Raw genomic sequence first — 19,509 nt, 5'->3', positions numbered from 1 at the left:
GTCTTGAAGTAAAGAAGACAAAATCACTACAACACAATTTGTATAACAATCAGAAAAATACCTCATTGGAGCCAAAATAATTTTATTTAGTAAAGCAGAGTGTAGCTTTTTGGTGACTTTCAAACCAGTCCACTCCACTGCTATTGATGTGACAAGACATAATACGATGCCAAGGCAGCAGAGAATGCTGAAAACTTTAGAATATGGAGAATGGTCGAAATCCTAAGAAGCAAAGAGAAACACAATTATTCACTTTAAATTATGTTTAAAATTTATTGTAAACACACAAGCACAAGACAAAAAAACATAAGGAGTAAATTCTTTTTTCCTCCCTAAATTAAACTGTCCATGATTTTTACTCATCTTAACTCACAATTTTTTATACTTTGGAGAGTGAAGTGTTTGCATGAAAATAAGAGATTAATCAGAAAATTAAAATCACAGAATACTACAAAAAGCCCTGCTTGCAGTGAGAATGCAACACGACAGGAAAAATAAAAAAGACCTATGATATCAAAATTACTTTAGAGACCAGGGTTTAGGTGTATCAGCTACGTGATAAAAATACAACAAATCTAGCAGAATGAGAACAACACACCAAACTTAACTGTTAGTTTGACTGCACTGTGTACCCAAAAATGTATTGAGCTTCAAAATACTCTGGAGCGGCTCTTTTACTAGAAATATAGTGCACCACACACAACTCCTGGAGAGGAGGTTGACCGTGGGAGAACTCCAACAGTTAGATCAAAAGAGAAAGGTGAACAAGGCATTGCATACCGTGCAGACAGAGCAGTTTTTCATCTCTGGTTCCAGCTTGTTAGTGATGACAGCCTCGGTCCAGAGTGCCAGGCAGTAGTCGATGGCCACCATCACTGTGTGCTTCAGCAGCTGGGACAGGACCAGCAGCGGCAGGAGGAGGATTCCTGCTGCACTGAGGTACTTGCCACAGGCTCTCCAGGGCATCTTTGCTCTCTGGTGCAGCACAGAAGACAAGTTGTCTTCATCATCACTTTCTGTTACTTCTTCTGCAACGTGCAAGAAAAAAGCACAGCCACACTTTTCATCAGAAGTGGCAAGTGGCAGCTACAAACCAGGTCTTACAATACAGGATAAAGAGTGGCTTTAAGGTGAAAGTACCTGCTCAGGCATGCATGTTTTAACCTGCTAAAGTTTGTAGTAATGCATGCTAAGAAGCTACAAAAAAACCTCAGCACTTGGTGATCAATTTCTTGAATTATATTTTTGCAATTTGAAAGTAGTGACTTTAATATTATTCTTTGTCCATTATTAAATCACATTCACATATAAGAAAAAACCTTAGAAGTTTGGAGGAAGCTATGACTTGTGAATGCCTGCAATCACTGTAGTCCAGAGGTAAAAGCAATGGAAACATCACTCTTACAAATCATGACCCACATGGAAAATGATTTGTTCTCCTGCCAGTTTGAATGATGTTAATTCATTCTAATATAATTTAACTGTGAAACAGTAATGTACTATCCATGGGTTCAAAGGGTGCCCTTTACCTTCATCCTCTTCATCATCTTTCAGCAGTGCTTCACGGGAATACATAGTCCTCCGGAGATTTGTTCTTTCCAAAACAGGGTTTTCCTCAACAGTGGTTTCCTAAAAAAGAGACAGTTCATGTATTTTCAACTAGAGAAAAAAAAAAATTACTAGCTGTGATAAAATTGTTTCCATTCAGTAAAAAAATACAAGTGAAAATCTCACAGCAGGCAACCATATGTGAAGGATTTGCTACATCTGTGTAAAACCGAAGGACATAAATTAAATAGCTAACATTAATTTCAGGTTGTCAGTCCCAACTCCTTTGGAATCTTAACTTTGACAATTATTCCTGACTTAATAAGAACCAAGATTAATATCTCATTCTTCCTGTGTTATAGGATGAAAGGCAAAACATCATGATATAGGCACATCTGAAAAGCTTCTACCCAGTGCAATGAGTAAATTCAGGCATATAAAAACAATTGCCAGTATTAGCAATGCTTTTCCTAAAATGGTCATATTTAATATTCCTTAAACAAGAATATTTTGATAGGGTTCCCTATCAAAAATGGATTAGAACAGAATCAAGGAAGTATGAGGTGTCCAGGTGAAGGAATTTATCTTAATAGATAAATAATAATGCTAATACTAATAGGACATTCATATTAAGTTAGATACCACACACAGCATGTCAACCTTGCTAAAGCTTTCAACTTAAGCAAAATAAAAAAAAAAAAAAAAAAGACACATTTTCTTGTATATATTGATTGCCCTTCCCATCAAAAACCTTTTCCAGCTCTTGGTCTTGTCGATTCATTAATGTCTTCCAGTGTTCAAAAAGCTCAGTCTCTGATTTCTGAATGTCCTTGAGTGTTCCTTCTCTCTGGATGTAACCATCTTTCATTGCAATTATCTAAAAAGTTAGAAACACAAGTGGTGAGATAAATGGCCGGTTATGCCTATTTATTTTAAAGTTATGTTGCTGTGCCTTGACAGGATTTTCTCTTTTCTTAAATAAATAATATTTTTGCAAACGAATCTGTCTTCTAAAAGGACAGTGACATTATCTCTTGACTCTACCCTTCGCTGAAGGTGCTGCAAAAAACCAGAACTCTCATTTTCAGAAAAGAAGGCTGCTTTTAAGAAAGAAGAATGGGATCTCTGTCAGCAGACAGGGGGGCATATTACTCTTCCTAAATACAAGTCATTAGCAAGATAAGATTTTAGAGTTCTCCTACCTCCTAAAAGGAAAAAAGCTTTTAGGAGCACACTGTGTGCAGTATGTTTTGACCTCATTCAGGCAATTAGACATGAGCATGCTGGCTCCCTCTGTTTGATACCAAGGACTGATAAGGAAGAGCTAGGGAATTTGAATCCGTAAAGCTTTAAAAGCATAAATTGTCAACACAGTTTGAAAGGAATTATATATGCAAGACAAAGTCTGAAGAGAATGGTTTCCGGGTTTGCATCAGTGTAATTACATTATATTCATAGTGTAACTACCTTCACTTTAGATCTGACAAGGAGAATTGGAAAATGAGGCGTGCAGATTGCAAACCCACATGACATCATTAAAAAAATAGTTAATGCAGTAGTTGTTTTTCTCTCTCCCTGGAAGCTCAGAAATTTCCATGGGTAGGGTGTGGGGAAATAATCTTTTCTGCTTATTGCTAAGAATTTACACCAGAGCAAAGGTAAAAATGGAGTAAACAAGGATTTTTTTTGTGGTAAGTGCATTCAGGAAACCTACAATTGGATTGGACCTTGAATTCTTCTGAGGGTTTTGCTACAAAGATTTAGGAGGCCATCACATATACTTCAAACAATACTTTTATTTAAAATTCCTTAATAGAACAAATATTCTCTCTTCAGTCCATTGGCTAAGGCTTAATGACACCTGTACTTAGGAATAAAACCTGAACTATCTGATAATATCTTTATCTTTAAATGATAAAGTTAATAAAAATCCTTTCTGTCTTACAGGCTGCTTGGAACAATATATATAATAAAATTACTGAAACACATGTAGAAGATAATAAAATGAAGTAAGCTTCATACACTTCCCAGAACACCAACACCTAGAAATGGGTCTGACATTTGCAAAGAAAATTGAAATGATTATACTGATACAAGGCCATAACTGAGTATATTTTTAAAAAATGCAAATATTTAACAATATAAAACAAGAAGTTAAAATTGACTTCAGAGGGAGGGGAAGAAGGCAGAAAATTACTGTATCCTGAGAGACACTAACCAGAAAACCAGACCTGTGTTGAGAACTCAAAGGTGTACAACTGAGGGACAAGGTCACAGCAGACATCATAAAGGACAAATGCTGCCCACCAAAAACATGGTCAGAACAAGATTAATGTCTCTCTGCAACTTTATACCAAGCCAATATGAAGCACAGGCAGCAGCTGAAATACGATTATTTCTTGAGACAAGTAAACTGCTGCTGTAGTCTGTGCAAGCTGCAGAACAGAGAGAAGTCCTGCTAGGAGGTATAACTGCAGTCATCAATCACCAGGGGCAAGGAGACCTGGGATGCTGTAGCTGGATAACCATAGGAGAACTAAGTGCAAGGCCAGTGCGTATCAATGAAATAAAAAAAAACAATCTGAAAAACCAAACTTCCTTCTTCATCTTTGACATTTCCAATTACAAACCTTCATTTTTTTTTCTGCAAACTACAGGATATAACGAAGAAACCTAACAAAACAATCAAACATTACATATTTCTTAAAATCTTACCAATATACAAGGGTAAAGATGTTCTTGATACATTATATATTAGTACTAACAACAAGGAAACACTGATATTTTCCTTATATTTCCATGTACCTCAATATCCATAAATGCACCTTCTTCTGTGACAGCACAAATTCCTAGTAACATCCCGGTAAAGTCAAATGTGTTACTCAAACATTTCATTGTTTTGAAATTAAAAAAAATGAGCAAAATTTTTCAATAGGGTGTTGGATATTCAATATTATTTTAAATGCAGCCTGCTTTCACAAGCATTTTAAGTAGCAGCTCTTTGAAAATCCAACCTGTTTAGGTGTTCTAAGGTGGGAATCTCAAAATTATGGCACCCCCTAACTCATTGGCCAATTTGCAAAAGATCTTTATTGTATATCTTCTCATTAACTATTAAAGCATTATTCGTAGCAAGACATGTTTGTGCCATGTTCTTGCCTCCTCAGAAAAAATGGGAAGAGTTTTCTTACCCAGTCAGCATGGGGCAAGTACTGCAGCTTGTGAGTCACCAGCACAATGGTCCGCTTGTCTTCCCGCAGCATTTTCAGGATCCCTTCTTGCATGAGATGATCACTCAGGTGGATATCCAGGGCAGAAAATGGATCATCCTGTCGTCAAGATAAGGAGTCAGCTTCTAGAGCCACAGCTTCAGGGATTTAAGGAAACTCACAGATTTCAATACCAGTAAAACTAATTAGATCAATACAGACATATAAAAGAAGCCCCAGAAGATCTAAATTCTGCCGAGGAATGGTTTTCTTAAATTACATAACAGCAAACCTTGAACTGTCTTTTTGCAGTGAGCACTCAGACACATGATAATGCCATGACTTTGTAAAGGCTTTCTGGGGCCTGGTCCTGCTCCCAGATGTGTTCATGGCCCACATTACAGCAGCACACAGCATCTGTCAGGCTCGAGACAATGCCCCAGTGTGGGTCTGTGGCAGGTATTGCATAACTGCTCCAGGGTCAGGGCCAACTAACACATTTTCATTTCCTTTGTACAATTGCCTCCAGATTTTTTTTTTTAAATTCATAAATCAATAATTTATTGACATTATTTATTAACAATGAATCACAAAAAAAAAAAATCACAAAAAGGAGCAATATTGATCATTTTGATGCCTCACTTCAGATGTTTGATTTATGACCCAGATTACCTTATTGAATCAATGAATTATAGGCAATTCATTTAGTCATAAACTAATCTGTACCATCTTTTGAGGAACTTGTTTACCTAATCCTATTTATATGGAATTACAAACTTTGTGATTTGATTTGATATTTCTGCTTCCAATAGTGATACTGGCCATAGGATTTACTTACTATTATTATTTCATGCTAATATATTACACTAAACCCAGGCTTTCTTGAAAATCAAATTTTGGGTTTTTTTCTCCAAGGGTTTGTTGATAAAGTAGGGTTGAATTTTAATTAATTCTGCTTTCTGGGTGACATCACTGCCACCAGTTAGTTAGGGAGAGGTATAAGGAAAGAGGTGAGTGCTTTAGAAAATCCCCTTAAATTTTTATTCCCTTAAATTTAGCAACAATTTCCATCGTGACTGTATTAGACACTTTAGTATTGTTGCTTTCATGCATCTACAAACCCAAATATACCCGAAATCGAGCGTAAGATAAATATGACCGCTGAAATCTTAATAAATCAGAGCATCATAACATAAAGCACCTAAATAGTGCTTTTGAAACACAGTAACTTCTAACTGTGATGCTCGATTTACTCTCAAAAATGCATGTGCAACTGTGTGTCCACTGAGCTCACTGCACAAGGACGTGTGTTGTCAGCTCTGCTGCTGCACTCTTCCGATCTAGCAGAGCCCTAAACACCATTCTGAGCCCCGGGTCTGTGCACAGCCACCTCCAATGTGATGCTGCACCTCTGGAGACTGGCAGTGCCAGCTCACAGAACACAAGACTCCACCGTGAAGTCAGGTGAGGCTGCTCATTAAGGCAGCACTCACTACATATATGCTTATAATGATACACTGATAACAAGAGACCTGAAAAGATTCAGTTCATGCTACAGGACTAGTCTGATACAGACTAACAAATAAATGTAACAGTGAATGAAGGTAATTAAGAAAAAAATATGCAATGAATCATCACACGACCTTTTCTCACATCTGCAATTATCACAAGAAGTTTAACCAATATTACATTCATGCTTGTGAGAGAGAAGTTTCATGTGCATTGGTTCACAAAATCAGCCTTAAAAGAACTGACAATTTGCAAATAACATAAAGGATTCCTGATTATTTTCTTTAAATATTAGGAACTGGAAAAAAGTTTATTCGTAGGTGGTTTTAAATTATCAAACCATACGAGAACCTGCTACTATTAGGAGGTTATTGAGTGTCCTTCACAAAAGGACAAAAGGGGCAAAACGGAGCTACAACCTGACTGGATCTGCTGATTTGCAGCACCTGCCTAACAGCTCTCTACTCTCCTGCACTCTGATCATTGCCTGGAAATACCCTACGCATGAAGCAAGCACATTGTGGTCAGCCTAATTACAGGCTTTTAGGGATGACCTCTAATGTGCACAGCTTTTCTAATCCCACGTGACTCACGTCTCACTGTCATAACAGCTGGATTGAAACCTCCTTAGAAAACTGAGCTAGAGAAGGAAGTCCTAAATTGGAAAGCCATCAAGCTCACTACTTGTGAGTATGTAGGATGCATCTGTTTTCCCACCTATGAAGCTGTTAGAGCCTGCTCTCACTCCTTTTTCCATAGCATGGCTGTTGAAGCTGGGACAGGATATACAACGTGCAGTTCAGGGAGGAAAACCAGCTTAGTTTGTTGCAGAAAGGAAACACCCCAGACACAAGACAACATCAATTTTAGACCTGAGACAGCTTGGGAATTTTATGAATGCAGTTAAAATTATTAAATTTCCAAAGATAAAAACAAGGGTCAAAAAGAATTTTCAATATACTGAGAGGGGAAGCATCAGCATTTCAATTTGTAATACCTATCTATCTGTCTGTCTGCAGCGTTTACAAAATGCTTCTTACCTGCAGGCTAGCTAACAACAGATATAAAATAAACAGTGCACATTTGGCTTGGCTCAGTGAAACACAGTGTTCAGTGTGTGACCCCTGAAGTACTCTAAATGCTTGCATCTCGTGCCTCTGCATGGAGCATAAACAAAAGGGCACCTACTCACCAGGAACACAACATTTGTCTGCTGGTAAAGTGCTCTTGCCACGCTGATACGTTGGCGCTGCCCTCCAGACAGATTAATACCCTGGAGATAAGCAGGAGAAAAACAATCAGACAGTTAAAAAAGCATCAGCTGAATATTCATATTCTGATTGGAGTACCCATAGCAGACTCTCTGGACAAAGAAACCCAGAGAAATTTTTCAAAAGCGTGGGGCTGCAATCCAGCTGGGAATACAGGACACAAACTGTTAGAGAAGCCAGAGCATTCCGTAAGGGGCTGTACTCCATACAGAGGGACACGAAATGTTTAATGGCTGTGGTGACACAATGCTGTAGGTGACACAGATATTCTGCAGGCAGCCTGAACTACACTTCTGCTGAAAAGTTAGCCTTGTGAGTCTGGCTGTGTCCTGGGCTTATTTTTTCCAGTTTACTATATGCTGTAATGCTAAATCAGCTTCATTATATACTATAATCAGTAACTGCTAGGTGGGAGGTCAGACGATGCTGACATGGACATTACGGACATTTCCTGGTTGCTATTGTACTTCTTTTGGCCTTCAGTCCCCTGCTACCACCTTGCTTTAAGTTATTTATATTTCCTGTGACCCACCTGTAGTTTCACAGCCACCTTAAACTCTCATAAGCCAGCACTGCTGCCAAAAGATGCTATCCCACCTTCTCCTTCCCCTCTCGAAAACATTTGTTTGGCTACACAATGAGCTTGGTTTGGAACTATTCCATTTAAAATTAACATGGTAGCCAGTGCAGAGATTAAGCATGGAAATGTGTCCTTAATTTATCTGTGTGGAGGTGGTTTCTGTGTTGGGGCGGAGTGGCAGTTGGGTTCTTTTATTTGTTTGTGCCAGTGCCAGTACATGCTAGAGTAAATTATTTACAAATTTGTTACTTCTGTTTCCTTTCCTGTCACTCCTTAGTCTTCCCTGATGTGATAAAGCTTAATTTGCTGCTGATTAAACACCTGCCCTTTGGTAAATGAAGGGGCTCTAAAAAATCTACGTACTACTTATTTTTATGTTACTCCTAAAGAAACCAAAAAATGCCCTGTAAAGTCAGGATATCTGCAATAGCAGCTGCAGAATAGTCAAACGTTCTGATAGCACCACATTTAAATCATTGCACCTCACATAAATGACAGTGTTTCCATGTTTACTGAGCAATGAGCTTTCAGACTAATGACCCAAACATACACTTAACTAAAAGATTATCTTTGTTGCCAAATAACCCATAAGGTTTTAAGAACACCACAAAATAATAAAACCCCCTCCATATATTTAAAACAAAAATAGAAGCCTGTAGCTGTTTACTGACCCTCTCTCCAATCTGGGTTTGGTCTCCATGAGGGAGAATGTCAATATCAGGCTGGAGGGAACAAGCATCAATTACTGCTTTGTACCTGCGGAAACAAAAAAAGGCAATGCAAAATCCACACAGATACTGCTAAAGAAGCACATTTCCTACCTGCAGAGGAACAAAAATTAACCAGCTGGAAAAATCACACGGTGGAAAACATATTTGTTACCCACTAATTGTTCTAATGGGATCTCTTTCAATCACAGGTAAGTAAATAATATCTCAGCTAAGAAAAAGGATCTTAGGTCAGCTTCCCAATTAAAAATGTTAAATAGTTAAACCCTGGAAACACAAACACAACTTCTTCCAAGGCATATTGCTATTCTTTACCATTTAATTTTTTTCATGCTCAGGGCCTTTGTTTCTTGTTTCAATATCCAAGGATGACAGAAAAAAATGTGTGTAGGATGTGAATACATAGTCAACCACTTCTTTTAAGGATGGGGGGGATGGAATATCAGCAATTGACTCCTAAATAATTTAGCATGTTTGGTGGGCATTTATACCGAGTAAAAAGGCAGCCCATTAATCCTTTACAAACAACATTCCCACTTCCAAACACCTAATGTCCTCCTAGGTGAGTTAAACTAGCCAATTAGGTGTGGGAAGACTGCATGCTAGACAAACATGGTTCTTGGAAATGAAAACATTTGTACACTTAAGTTCAAGTGAGACATTCAGGAAAAACATGGTCAAAGGGGGATTGTCATACTCAGGCAGGTGCAGTATATGTTTGTTACTAGAGGGAGATAGAGACCATGCTTGACCCACACAACCTCTATATTTAAGGAAAAGGGGAGTAAAACACATAACAAGGCTGGAACCTGTTACCTCTGTTTGTTAAAAGAGCTTTCAAACGTGATATTCTCTTCCACTGTGGCATTGAGCAACCAAGGCTTCTGGGATGCATAAGCTACTGAACCTCTTTTCCTGGAAAAAAACAACCAAACAAAAAGTTGTTCCCAGCTTACCAGTGCAGTAGGTGTTTTTGGAAACCATTCTCTTGTAAAGGAAGAAACTGGTAATTACTCTTCAAAAATGCTGGCTTTCATTTCTTTTCTTTTAGTCAATCAATAACTTTCCCATTACAGAACTATATAAGATGTTAACTTTCCAACAGAATACTGAAATTGTTCACCCAACTGAATTTCACTTTGTTCCCTCTTTTTCTGCTGTGAAGTGGGTTTTGGAGAGGCTAGCTCAGTAAAGCTGCCTCTTGAACAGTGTGGATGGCAGGAGGGAAATTACAAAAGACTGAATCCCAGCTGTTAGGATAAATTAATTAAAAAAAATATGGACAGCAGATCACTAGTTAAGCAATACTTTTCAGGGGGGACATTCTAAAAAGATATTTTTAAAGTGTTTGAAAATGACCCAAACTTGACACGTGCACAAATACAGTTCCCTCCACCCTAAACACATATATTTTCCCCCTTCTAATCAGAGACCTAGAGTAACAAAGTAAATGGGTGAGATATTTCTATGCCTATAAAGGAAAGAAAACAGAACACAGATAAAAAATATTTCCTAAATTTCCCTGCATGGAATTGCCCTAAATATATATATCATCAGAAAGGGACAGCTTACCAGATATAGTCATCAGGGTCTCACCATGCACATACTATTTCACAGGAGTTATTATTATTGCTATTTAAACATAAAAGTGTCTGCCTGCTAGTGAAGCAGCAGTGCTTTTGTTGGCCGTGGTGCACTAAGCACCTCAGTAAGACAGAGCTGGGAGAAAGGCAACATCTTTTGTTAGAGCAACTGATACTGTTGGAAAAATCATTGGCATATCACCATTTTTCCAGAAAAAGGCCAAGAGGTGGGATCATACGCCTAAAAGCATATCTGTTTCCTTTCTAGCCATACCAGCTAATCCAATAAGGAGATAGGATCTCTCACTCAAACGTGGCCTTTGTCTGCTAGACAGCCATTACAGCAGCCTCCTTCTAGTCAGACCTGAAAGCAGTTGAAACCATGAGCTGCCAAAATACTCTTTATTTTTCTTTATCAGTTAAGGTCACTTGCCCTGCTCGTTTTTTCAGGCTTTTACCAAGCTTGTTTTGAAAGTCATGATAGCATCCAATGATCCAATTTTCGTTGACGACCTGGAAGGACACACAATTCCACTACTCTGCTAACATGCTTCCAAGTCCAAATTTCTGATGGTTCATTAGAATTTAATGGTGTTTTATGAATTTTCTTTACTGGAAAATGAAACAGATATAACAAAACACAAGAAAAAAAGGACAGAAAAAATTCCCTAGGCAGTACAGCCTGCAGTGGCAAAATCTAATGCAAAGAGCATTCAGTTCTGCCTCAAGAGGGAAGCATTTTTTCAATTACTGTGAAATTTTCATACCGATAATTGAGAAAAAATTGCTCTGAGCATTTCAAGATGAAGATTTATTCCCCTCCTCTCCTTTTCATTGCTTGAAACTGTGCCTTTGCAGCTCTTAATTCTCAATGCCATCAAAAAGTTACTTCTAATTTAGTTTTTGAAAAATAGTAACCAAGTTTTGAGAAAAAGTCTTTTACAACTTGTTTGAGTGAACATACAGGCATTGCCCAGTATGATGTACTCCATGCTGAGAACCAGCACAATGCCTGGGAATACCACTCATACTTGGAATATATTCTGCTTGTTGGACATCAGAGAGAATTGATTATTGCAAGGAACTTGGGAACAAGCAATGAGTTTGGCAAAATTGATTATGGACTTAGAATTTAGTGAGTTCCTCCAAATTAATCCTAACTGCGAACTGACACTACGAGGACATATCAGAGCAGATCATATTTTGACATAAGCAAAAAGTTTGCAAGTGCTTGACCACATGTGAAATCTATAGCATGTCTACAGTGCTGCTTACAGGCAAGAGGCAATCAAAAACAACTGTTGCTGCAACTGTGAGAGACATGTGGCAAAAAATCCAGAGAATAAAATATTCTGAAATGAAGTGTGCAAGACTTGGTCTGAAATTCTGCCTGGAACCTACCTAAGGTTTCCCACTTATAGGACCAAATGCAAATAAATGGCTTAGCAGGTAAAGACTTACAAGGGATTTATTCTGCAAGTGGAAGCAACCGCTTCCTACCCCCAGAGCGCATAAACAACTACGTGTTTTCATCAATGGAGTATATTTTTTCCCCTCTGGCAACACAACAGACTAGCCACAGCCTCTTAATTATCACAGAGAGGCAGACAGAAAAATTCAGCCTTACAATAAATAGAGAAAGCCTTCCCTAAGGTCCCTGGAGATTATGAGCTTTGGCCAATATAGAACTAAGCCTGTTCATTAATCATGAATCATATTAATTTATCAATCAGAAACAACACTGTCAAAAGAAACAACATCCACTTCTTTACTGTGCAGGTGACCAAGCACTGGAACAGGCTGCCCAGAGAGGTTCTGGAATCTCCCTCACTGGAGATATTCAAGAACCATTTGGATGCAGTCCAGTACCACGTGCTCTGGGATGACCATGCTTAAGCAGGGAGGTGGGACCAGATGATTGTGGTCCCTTCCAATCTTACCCATTCTGGGATTCTGTGGTTCTGTTAAGATTGCTTAAAGTTCTTAATCTATCTCCACATTTCATTTTATTAAGTCCAGCAGGGTCAGTACACCTTCAAGATAACTGAAAATTCAACTGGTTAAGGGACATTCATACACAAATCTCAGTACCTTAATAAATATAGTAAGTCTGAAATGCTGGTGATTTTAAAAAGGAAAGATGCACTTAAAATGCAATGGAGTTATGATTATGCTGGTAGAGGAAATAATACATTGCAAAGCCTTTCCTGTGTGTTTTGGGATTGCTGACTACAGTTTTATTTTGCTTATTTTGCACAATTCATTAATTTCTAATATAAGTCAACAACTCAAATTCATGTGTTCTCCAGGTATGAGAGAAATGTGTACTGTTCTGTCCTGTATTATCACTGCATGCACAAAAAATATGCTTCTCTTATTTTCAGCCTGATGGTATTGGAGCATTCTGGTATTGCCAGTCCTGAGCATTCAGGAGTATATTTTTTTTTACCATTATTAAATTGCAAGGGTCACTTCCTTGTTTTTATTTTAAATCTTGCAGTAGCTGCATACAGAGACATCCTGCTTGTCTTCTAAGGAGGAATAACTCATTAAGTGCAGAGGCTTCTCAACAATGTTCACACAGAGTCACAGAATGGCTGAAGTTGGAAAGGCCCTCCGAAGGTTCCCATTAGTTTTTAAAATGTTGTACCTGAATTCCGTGTCAACAGGAGATTCTTTCTCTGGGCTGCAGAAAACAAATACAAGGTGGTTTTTTTTAAAAAAAAGAAATTTTTTTAGACAGTGCAAATAACATCACAAACTACTATCACTATGCTATAATTAAAAATCCAGCAAAATGACTGCATAACAGAAATAAAAATCTCTACGCTAAAATTCTGTGCTGCGTGATATTGATCTAAAATGGTATGGTTAAAGCTTCTGTTTTGAGAAGTGCTAAACAACCTTGTAGAATGCCTTCAAAATCTATGAGCAAATCCTCAAGACCTCACAAGAGTGGCTCAAAATGCTCCCTCTTTTGAGAACACCAGAGGTGTTCTACAGGATGTTAGAGCAACAAAACCACCTGAGATAGTCTTATGTCACTTAACCAACTAGGATTAGCAGAACATAGGACAATGTAGGTAATTGCTTCATACAGTCTAACATTCTTTCCTACTTTTTAATATGCCATACTGTGGTGCCTGTTATCTCATCCTTTGCTGTCCATTCCCACAACAGTTTCAAACATGTGAATGTCTAATTCTGATCTTATTTCTCTTGTATCTTAATGTATCTTTAACTTGGCCCAGAAATTTCAGTCTCTCTTATACAGACAGAACTGTGAGATTTCCAAATATCCTTTACCACAAGGGCTTAGTCATTAGGTACATAAAACTCTCTCTTATACTACACATAGATGGCAGCAGAAGTTTTGCAGGACTCAGTCTGACAACCAGGTAACAAGTCTGTGAAATAAGGTAAATGGGAGAGAAGACGCTGATAAATTTAAAGAAAAGGCAGTGGAACGGTTGGTGAATCACAGAACTGAGAAAATATTCTGGTCAGTAGAAGTCACACAGTTTAGCCTAAGTCAAGAAAAAATTACATTTTTCCTCTGCTGATTTCAGTAACAAAAGTTCTCACTGACGCCAGCAGGGACAGGATTGTCACTTGTACAAGGTTTACCATTCTGGAGATGCCACACTAGAATGACAACTCAGTGAGAAAGCTTTGTTCTTAGTTGATTTGATTAATATTCCCACAATCCAAGCTGAGCTATGTTAATCAGGTACAAATAATTTCCATGCAAGGATCCCATGCCAACAGATGGACTAATCTGCTACTCTCCAGACTTCTCAGTCTGTGTGTGCCTGAAGAATGCCAGGTGAGAAAATAAACTTATGACAGGATGTAAAAACTGCAGGGTAATGGGGAGAATTTGCTTTAGTAAATGAAAATACTATTTTTTAAAGTGTAGCATTAGGGAATAGTCCGATTCAGGCTTCAAGAGAAGGATTTTCAAAGATATACAGGAAAGTTACGACATGATTTTCAAACTCTCCAAACGGCAATGGAGATAATGTTTTCACAATGGAAATCTAGCTCTTATTTTCGTAACTTGCATAGGTGGTTTCAAAAATTGTATCCTAAGACAATCAATGCCATTGAAGTTTCATTGATTTTCAGAATTCTGACTCTGAAAATCTTAACCATAGATTTTTGAAGCCTCTGGTTCCTTCTATTGCAACCGATTTAGTAGGAAGACCGATAATCGCGCCCGATACCGTACCTGAAATCTTCCCCCGTCTCACTGTCAGAAGTGCAGCTGCATCACAAACAGAAAGCAAAGACTGTTTACTTAAGTGAGCACAGGCAATCTGCCCCAGAAAGAAAAACTATTAAATTCCACTTAGTGCACAGGCTGCAAACATTACTTATCACAGAGCTGCAGTGCAGCATCTGTTCCTTCTACACAAAACTGACTTAATTTTAGCAGGTAAAAAAAAAATTGGTGACTTTTTTTTCCTTATAAGCATTAATTTGACTCCACAAACAAAATCACTTCTACCCTGTCCTGAAGGTGCTAGTAGATCTGAGAAGTCCTGCTGTGACAAGAATGAAGTTCCATTTAAAAAACTAATTTTCTAGGAAAACACAATGATAATTCATGATACTGGGTTTTTTTCCATGACAGTAACTGCATCTTCGCAGCCTATAATGGGTTAGTGTGAACCCCAAATCCCACCTTCAGTTGACTTGCAACATACTGCTTTCTGTGTCAGCCCTATCCTTGGGGGGATGTGCCAGTGGAAGTGTGGGCAAGTCTGAGGGACAGACAGGCTTTGTTTTTGCTATTTTTGAACATGTACAAAGATGTTCACAGAGCTGTTTTGACAGGATGACTGGCCATACGTATTAATGATGCTAAATTCAGTTCCAATGAAAAGAGTGAAAAATCTGTGTCAAATGGTATAAACAAAATCAAGGAGAAACAAAGTCTTTCATGCTTTAAAGAGGACAGTCTCATTAACTTTATGCCAACACAATTTGCTTATAAATATCCAGGAGAGAAAACTATACCTGCAGTTTTAAAGGCTGGTTTGAGACACTTCCATAAAGTTTTGCATAATAAGCAATGACCATTATATAAATTGAATTTACTGTATAATTTGAGAGCACCAGCCAGCCACTAGTACTTTTATTCCAAAGGTCAGTGTACCAAAAAAAGCTTTTCCACAGTTGCCTTGCAGTTCACTCATCTTTAGTGACTGTGTGAACTCAGTGGCACCTTCTCCAAAAACCCTGTTGCATATCTATCTGTCTATCTATCTATCTATCTATATCAACACATTCTTTACAGAAACTATCGATAGGCTGAGATACCAAATATCTTTTCCAGCCCATTTCATGCACAACACAAGGACCTTGAACCACAAACATCAGTTCCTGCTTCACCTTGAAGAGGGCCATTCTGAATTATGCTGGGGAATACGTTGGTAACTTACAACATGTACTATTTGTGCATGACAGCAACTCCCTCTCCACTGTGCCTTCTTTTGTATCCAAGCATTGGTATATGAATTCCCTCATCTGTGTTTCAGTTTGGTAGCTGGAAAAAAATTATTCTCCATTTGGAGTTTTAACTCAACCTTTTCAAACCTCTTCTCCCCACTTTGTTTTATCTGCCCTTTACCCCTTTTCCTGCAAACTCCTACCAATTAAGGATGCCTTGATCTGCAGTGTTGAAATACCAAAGTAACATATGTTTGATAATGAGGTCTAGATCTAATTTTTCAAGGCATATAGATGTCTAACGATGCAAAGATAAGCCTATTGAGATTTTCAAGCCTCCCAATTTAAATTAAGTACCTTGATGTTTCTGAAAACTCCAGTAAACATTTTTTAAAAATCAATGTATTTTTTAGGCATCAAAATAACTTTAAAAACTTTGTGATTTGATAAAAACAGTCAACTCCACATTGAGAAGAAAACCTACTATTAACAACCTTAAAATTATCACTTCCTTCACATTATAAGGACTAGAGATTCAAATGCAAGTATATATACGTCCTGTTTAAAAACAAATGACGTAATTTTGATTGAGCAAACAATTTCTCTTTTAGGTCAATTTTTTGGTATTATTTACTCCAACAGGACTTGAAATGGGACTATTCAAAGTGTGATACTGCCCAGAAAAAATTAGCATGGCATATACTATAATTATTTACTCAATAACCAGCCAAATCAATACCATTTACTACCTGTTCAGAATATAAAATAATGATTTCTCTATTTTTGATAATCTCTAACCATTTTATACAATATTTATATTGAGGTGCTCTAAGCCTGCTTTGGATAAGAGGCATCAATCTGAGCTGGATCTTCTGAAGACATGCCTTAATACAAACAACAAAAAAATCACAAATGAGCCATTGCTTACTTCTGATTATCCCATTCCTAGCCCAGAAATAAATCATATTACTTTTTAAGGTTTTGAAACAAATAATTTTTATAAGAAGCAAGCAAAGATGATTTGCAGTTAATCGTGTTTTATTCATAGAGCACGGAGGCACAGAGGGTGGAAATTACTTGTGCAAGGTTATCCATTAGACCAAGGGAAAGGACAGGAATAGAATCCAGATTTCCTGAGCAGTCAGAGACATGCCAGCAGGATATGCCCTTCGTCTTCATAGCTTTGACCTTGGAGGAGGGGAAGGGGAAGGAAATTTGGAGGAGCTAATTCAGGTCTATTCTGTAACATGAATGAAGCATTCCCCATGAAAGAGCTGTGACAAGGAACTTACTGATTTCAGTGACACATTTCATTGCCTGAGCTAAGGCTATGAGTCTGGTGATTACTTGATAAGACTACTCTCCTTGAACCTGTGATAATGTTGCATGTTCCTGGTCAGGCATTAGTATTTTCTTATCAAATTAAGGGAGCTTTCATCTGATAGCTTTACAACACAGGTGTGCAGCCCACAATGACTGCATCTATCACTCTGAATAGACCAGGGCACATGGCAGCAGCTCTGAAAGATGAGACAAAACATAATCTGTCCCAGTGCAGCCAGCACTTACAGTGCTCAGATTGTTTTAGCCACAAGTCCCTTTACACATATCTGACAGATAGCAAAGCAAATGTGATAACAACTGAATTTCACCTTGTGATACTTTGGCACATATAGAAGACATGAAAACCAGTTCTGACCTTTGCATTGTTGTGAAGCACATATTTCTAAACAAGTGCTATTTAAAAACACAGTCTGATCAGAGCCATCATGTCATCTGTTTTAGTTTAGCATCAGACATTCAAATTACACTTCTTAATCATGTTATGTCATCTGTAAAAAAATTACAGGCTTGCTGAAATGAAATTAGTTCACCTAATAAGGCTGCAGGGATTCTGTGTGGTTGCCCACCATACTCTGATTTTCTCTTGGGGAAGTTACGTTCTAACAGATAGATCATGACCTTCTGGAACTTTGGCTTTTGTTCTTTTCTCCCTCACCAGCTGAAAGGGTCACTTTCCTATATTATATTTTCCACACCTGCAAAATAGAGAACCTTCTTTCCTTGTTACTATTAAAGCATATGCAAGTCTGAGTAGTATGACTGGCTTGAAGGCTGGATATAAATAGTATCTCTCTACAAATGCTCAAGGAATTTGAGAGAACTATTTCACAAAATCAGTGCAGAACCCACTGGGTAACAGTGACCCTCTATCCATCAGAGTGCGTGGATTTGACTTACAGTTGCACTGTTGTTCCTTCATTCCCAATCAGCTGGAAACAAAAGTAATTGTTTCTCTAAGTTCTTCAGCAATTTTCTTGAGCTTTGCCTACAAATAATCCTATCCCAAAGGGCAAAGTGCAGTCTGTATGGCTAGGAAGTCTAGTACTGTAAAACAAACAGGTCAAAAATGTTCACACACATTGATCAAACTGTGTACTACAGATGGCAGCAGTTTACCGGAAACCGTGTACAGGAGTTGCAATACATTACACCATCTGTCACGTAGCTTGAGGGTCAAGAGAACAAGTCCCAACAGAAAAGCTGCTGGAGTTCAGTACCATTTTTCTCCTTCCCTTCATGGCTAGTACAAAAGTCAGACACAAAGCAGAATTTATAACTGGCTATCAGAATACAGGTGCTGTGTCCCCTTGGGAAAGGAGGGAAGGACATGACTGACTCCCTCTTGTCAGATCAGGCAGGATGCTGGGGGAGGACTCTGAGGTCACTGCCACTTAAAAGAGACTCACATGGAGCACACATCTAAGCCAGGGACTATTCCTAGTGAGCCAGTACCTCTTTATAGTTCCATGCAAAGACACAAGCTCAGGTCTGAAAGTACAAATGCCATTCTGTAGCAGCACAACTCTTCAAGCTAAATAATCCTGATTCCAAATTAGTTTCAATTTCACTCAAGTTATGCTGCTGGAGTGCAGAATGCCCAAGTATGGTTATCCCTTCTTATTAATGGAATAGACAGTTTGTTTTACCCTGGCTGGGGATTCTTTCTGATGTGTCCCCCTACCACTTAGAGCAAGGTTTTTATCTTGACTGTGTATCTAGAAAATCTCTGACTCCACAGTTTCTCAGGATAGATTTCAGGCTTTTTCTGCATTACTACTCAACTCAAAATGAATTTTTAAATTAAATTAGAACTTTAAGTTAAATGGCACTACCTGCTCCAGGATATGTTGCCAGAGATCTTCTGCATCTCACCAAGTATGGCCAGCAAGAGCGATGACTTACCACAGCCCACCTGCCCTACAATCATTGTTAGCTGACCTGTGAGAGAGGAAAGTAGATATAAGATTCAGATAAAACAAATGCCTATGGAAAACATCTTATTCTGTATATCTGATGTAATTTTGTACCTTGAGGGATTCGGATGTCAATGTTGGACAATGCTGGAGGACCTTCAGGTGTCCAAGTGAAAAATCCATTTGTGACCTATACCAAGACGGAGAGAAATAAGAAACAGAAATCCTGTTCACTTCTTTTTTCAGCATCAGAGACACTTCTGTATTCATTACACTGAGCCTAGGAACAGAGTGAGACTTTGCTCAATACAGGAAATGGATCTTCAAGTGACTGATTTTGTAAAGGCCTGTATTCTGCTGGGCAACAACC

At 38.2% G+C, this 19,509-nt stretch overlaps 1 protein-coding gene across 3 annotated transcripts in view; it reads right to left on the bottom strand.

Moving 5' to 3' along the window:
• Positions 1 to 19,509, bottom strand: part of ABCC8 (ATP binding cassette subfamily C member 8) — a 79,947-nt gene that overhangs the window by 19,306 nt on the left and 41,132 nt on the right. For all 3 annotated transcript variants that reach the window (XM_051803942.1, XM_051803943.1, XM_051803944.1), the window contains exons 15-26: positions 19,254 to 19,329; positions 19,059 to 19,164; positions 14,660 to 14,695; positions 13,079 to 13,114; positions 9,662 to 9,760; positions 8,789 to 8,873; positions 7,459 to 7,539; positions 4,740 to 4,877; positions 2,300 to 2,425; positions 1,530 to 1,629; positions 781 to 1,028; positions 62 to 222 (exon numbers count right to left, since the gene is read on the bottom strand). In XM_051803942.1, coding sequence (XP_051659902.1) covers positions 62 to 222; positions 781 to 1,028; positions 1,530 to 1,629; positions 2,300 to 2,425; positions 4,740 to 4,877; positions 7,459 to 7,539; positions 8,789 to 8,873; positions 9,662 to 9,760; positions 13,079 to 13,114; positions 14,660 to 14,695; positions 19,059 to 19,164; positions 19,254 to 19,329 — 1,292 coding nt within the window. The remainder of the gene's footprint in view (positions 1 to 61; positions 223 to 780; positions 1,029 to 1,529; positions 1,630 to 2,299; positions 2,426 to 4,739; positions 4,878 to 7,458; positions 7,540 to 8,788; positions 8,874 to 9,661; positions 9,761 to 13,078; positions 13,115 to 14,659; positions 14,696 to 19,058; positions 19,165 to 19,253; positions 19,330 to 19,509) is intronic.

This window comes from Manacus candei, unplaced genomic scaffold (assembly GCF_025592945.1).
Source record: "Manacus candei isolate 608988 ecotype Guabito, Panama unplaced genomic scaffold, ASM2559294v1 h1tg000060l, whole genome shotgun sequence".
Classification (NCBI taxonomy): domain Eukaryota; kingdom Metazoa; phylum Chordata; class Aves; order Passeriformes; family Pipridae; genus Manacus; species Manacus candei.
Note: the sequence above shows the minus strand (reverse complement) of the source record. Positions and strands in the feature narration are given on the sequence as shown.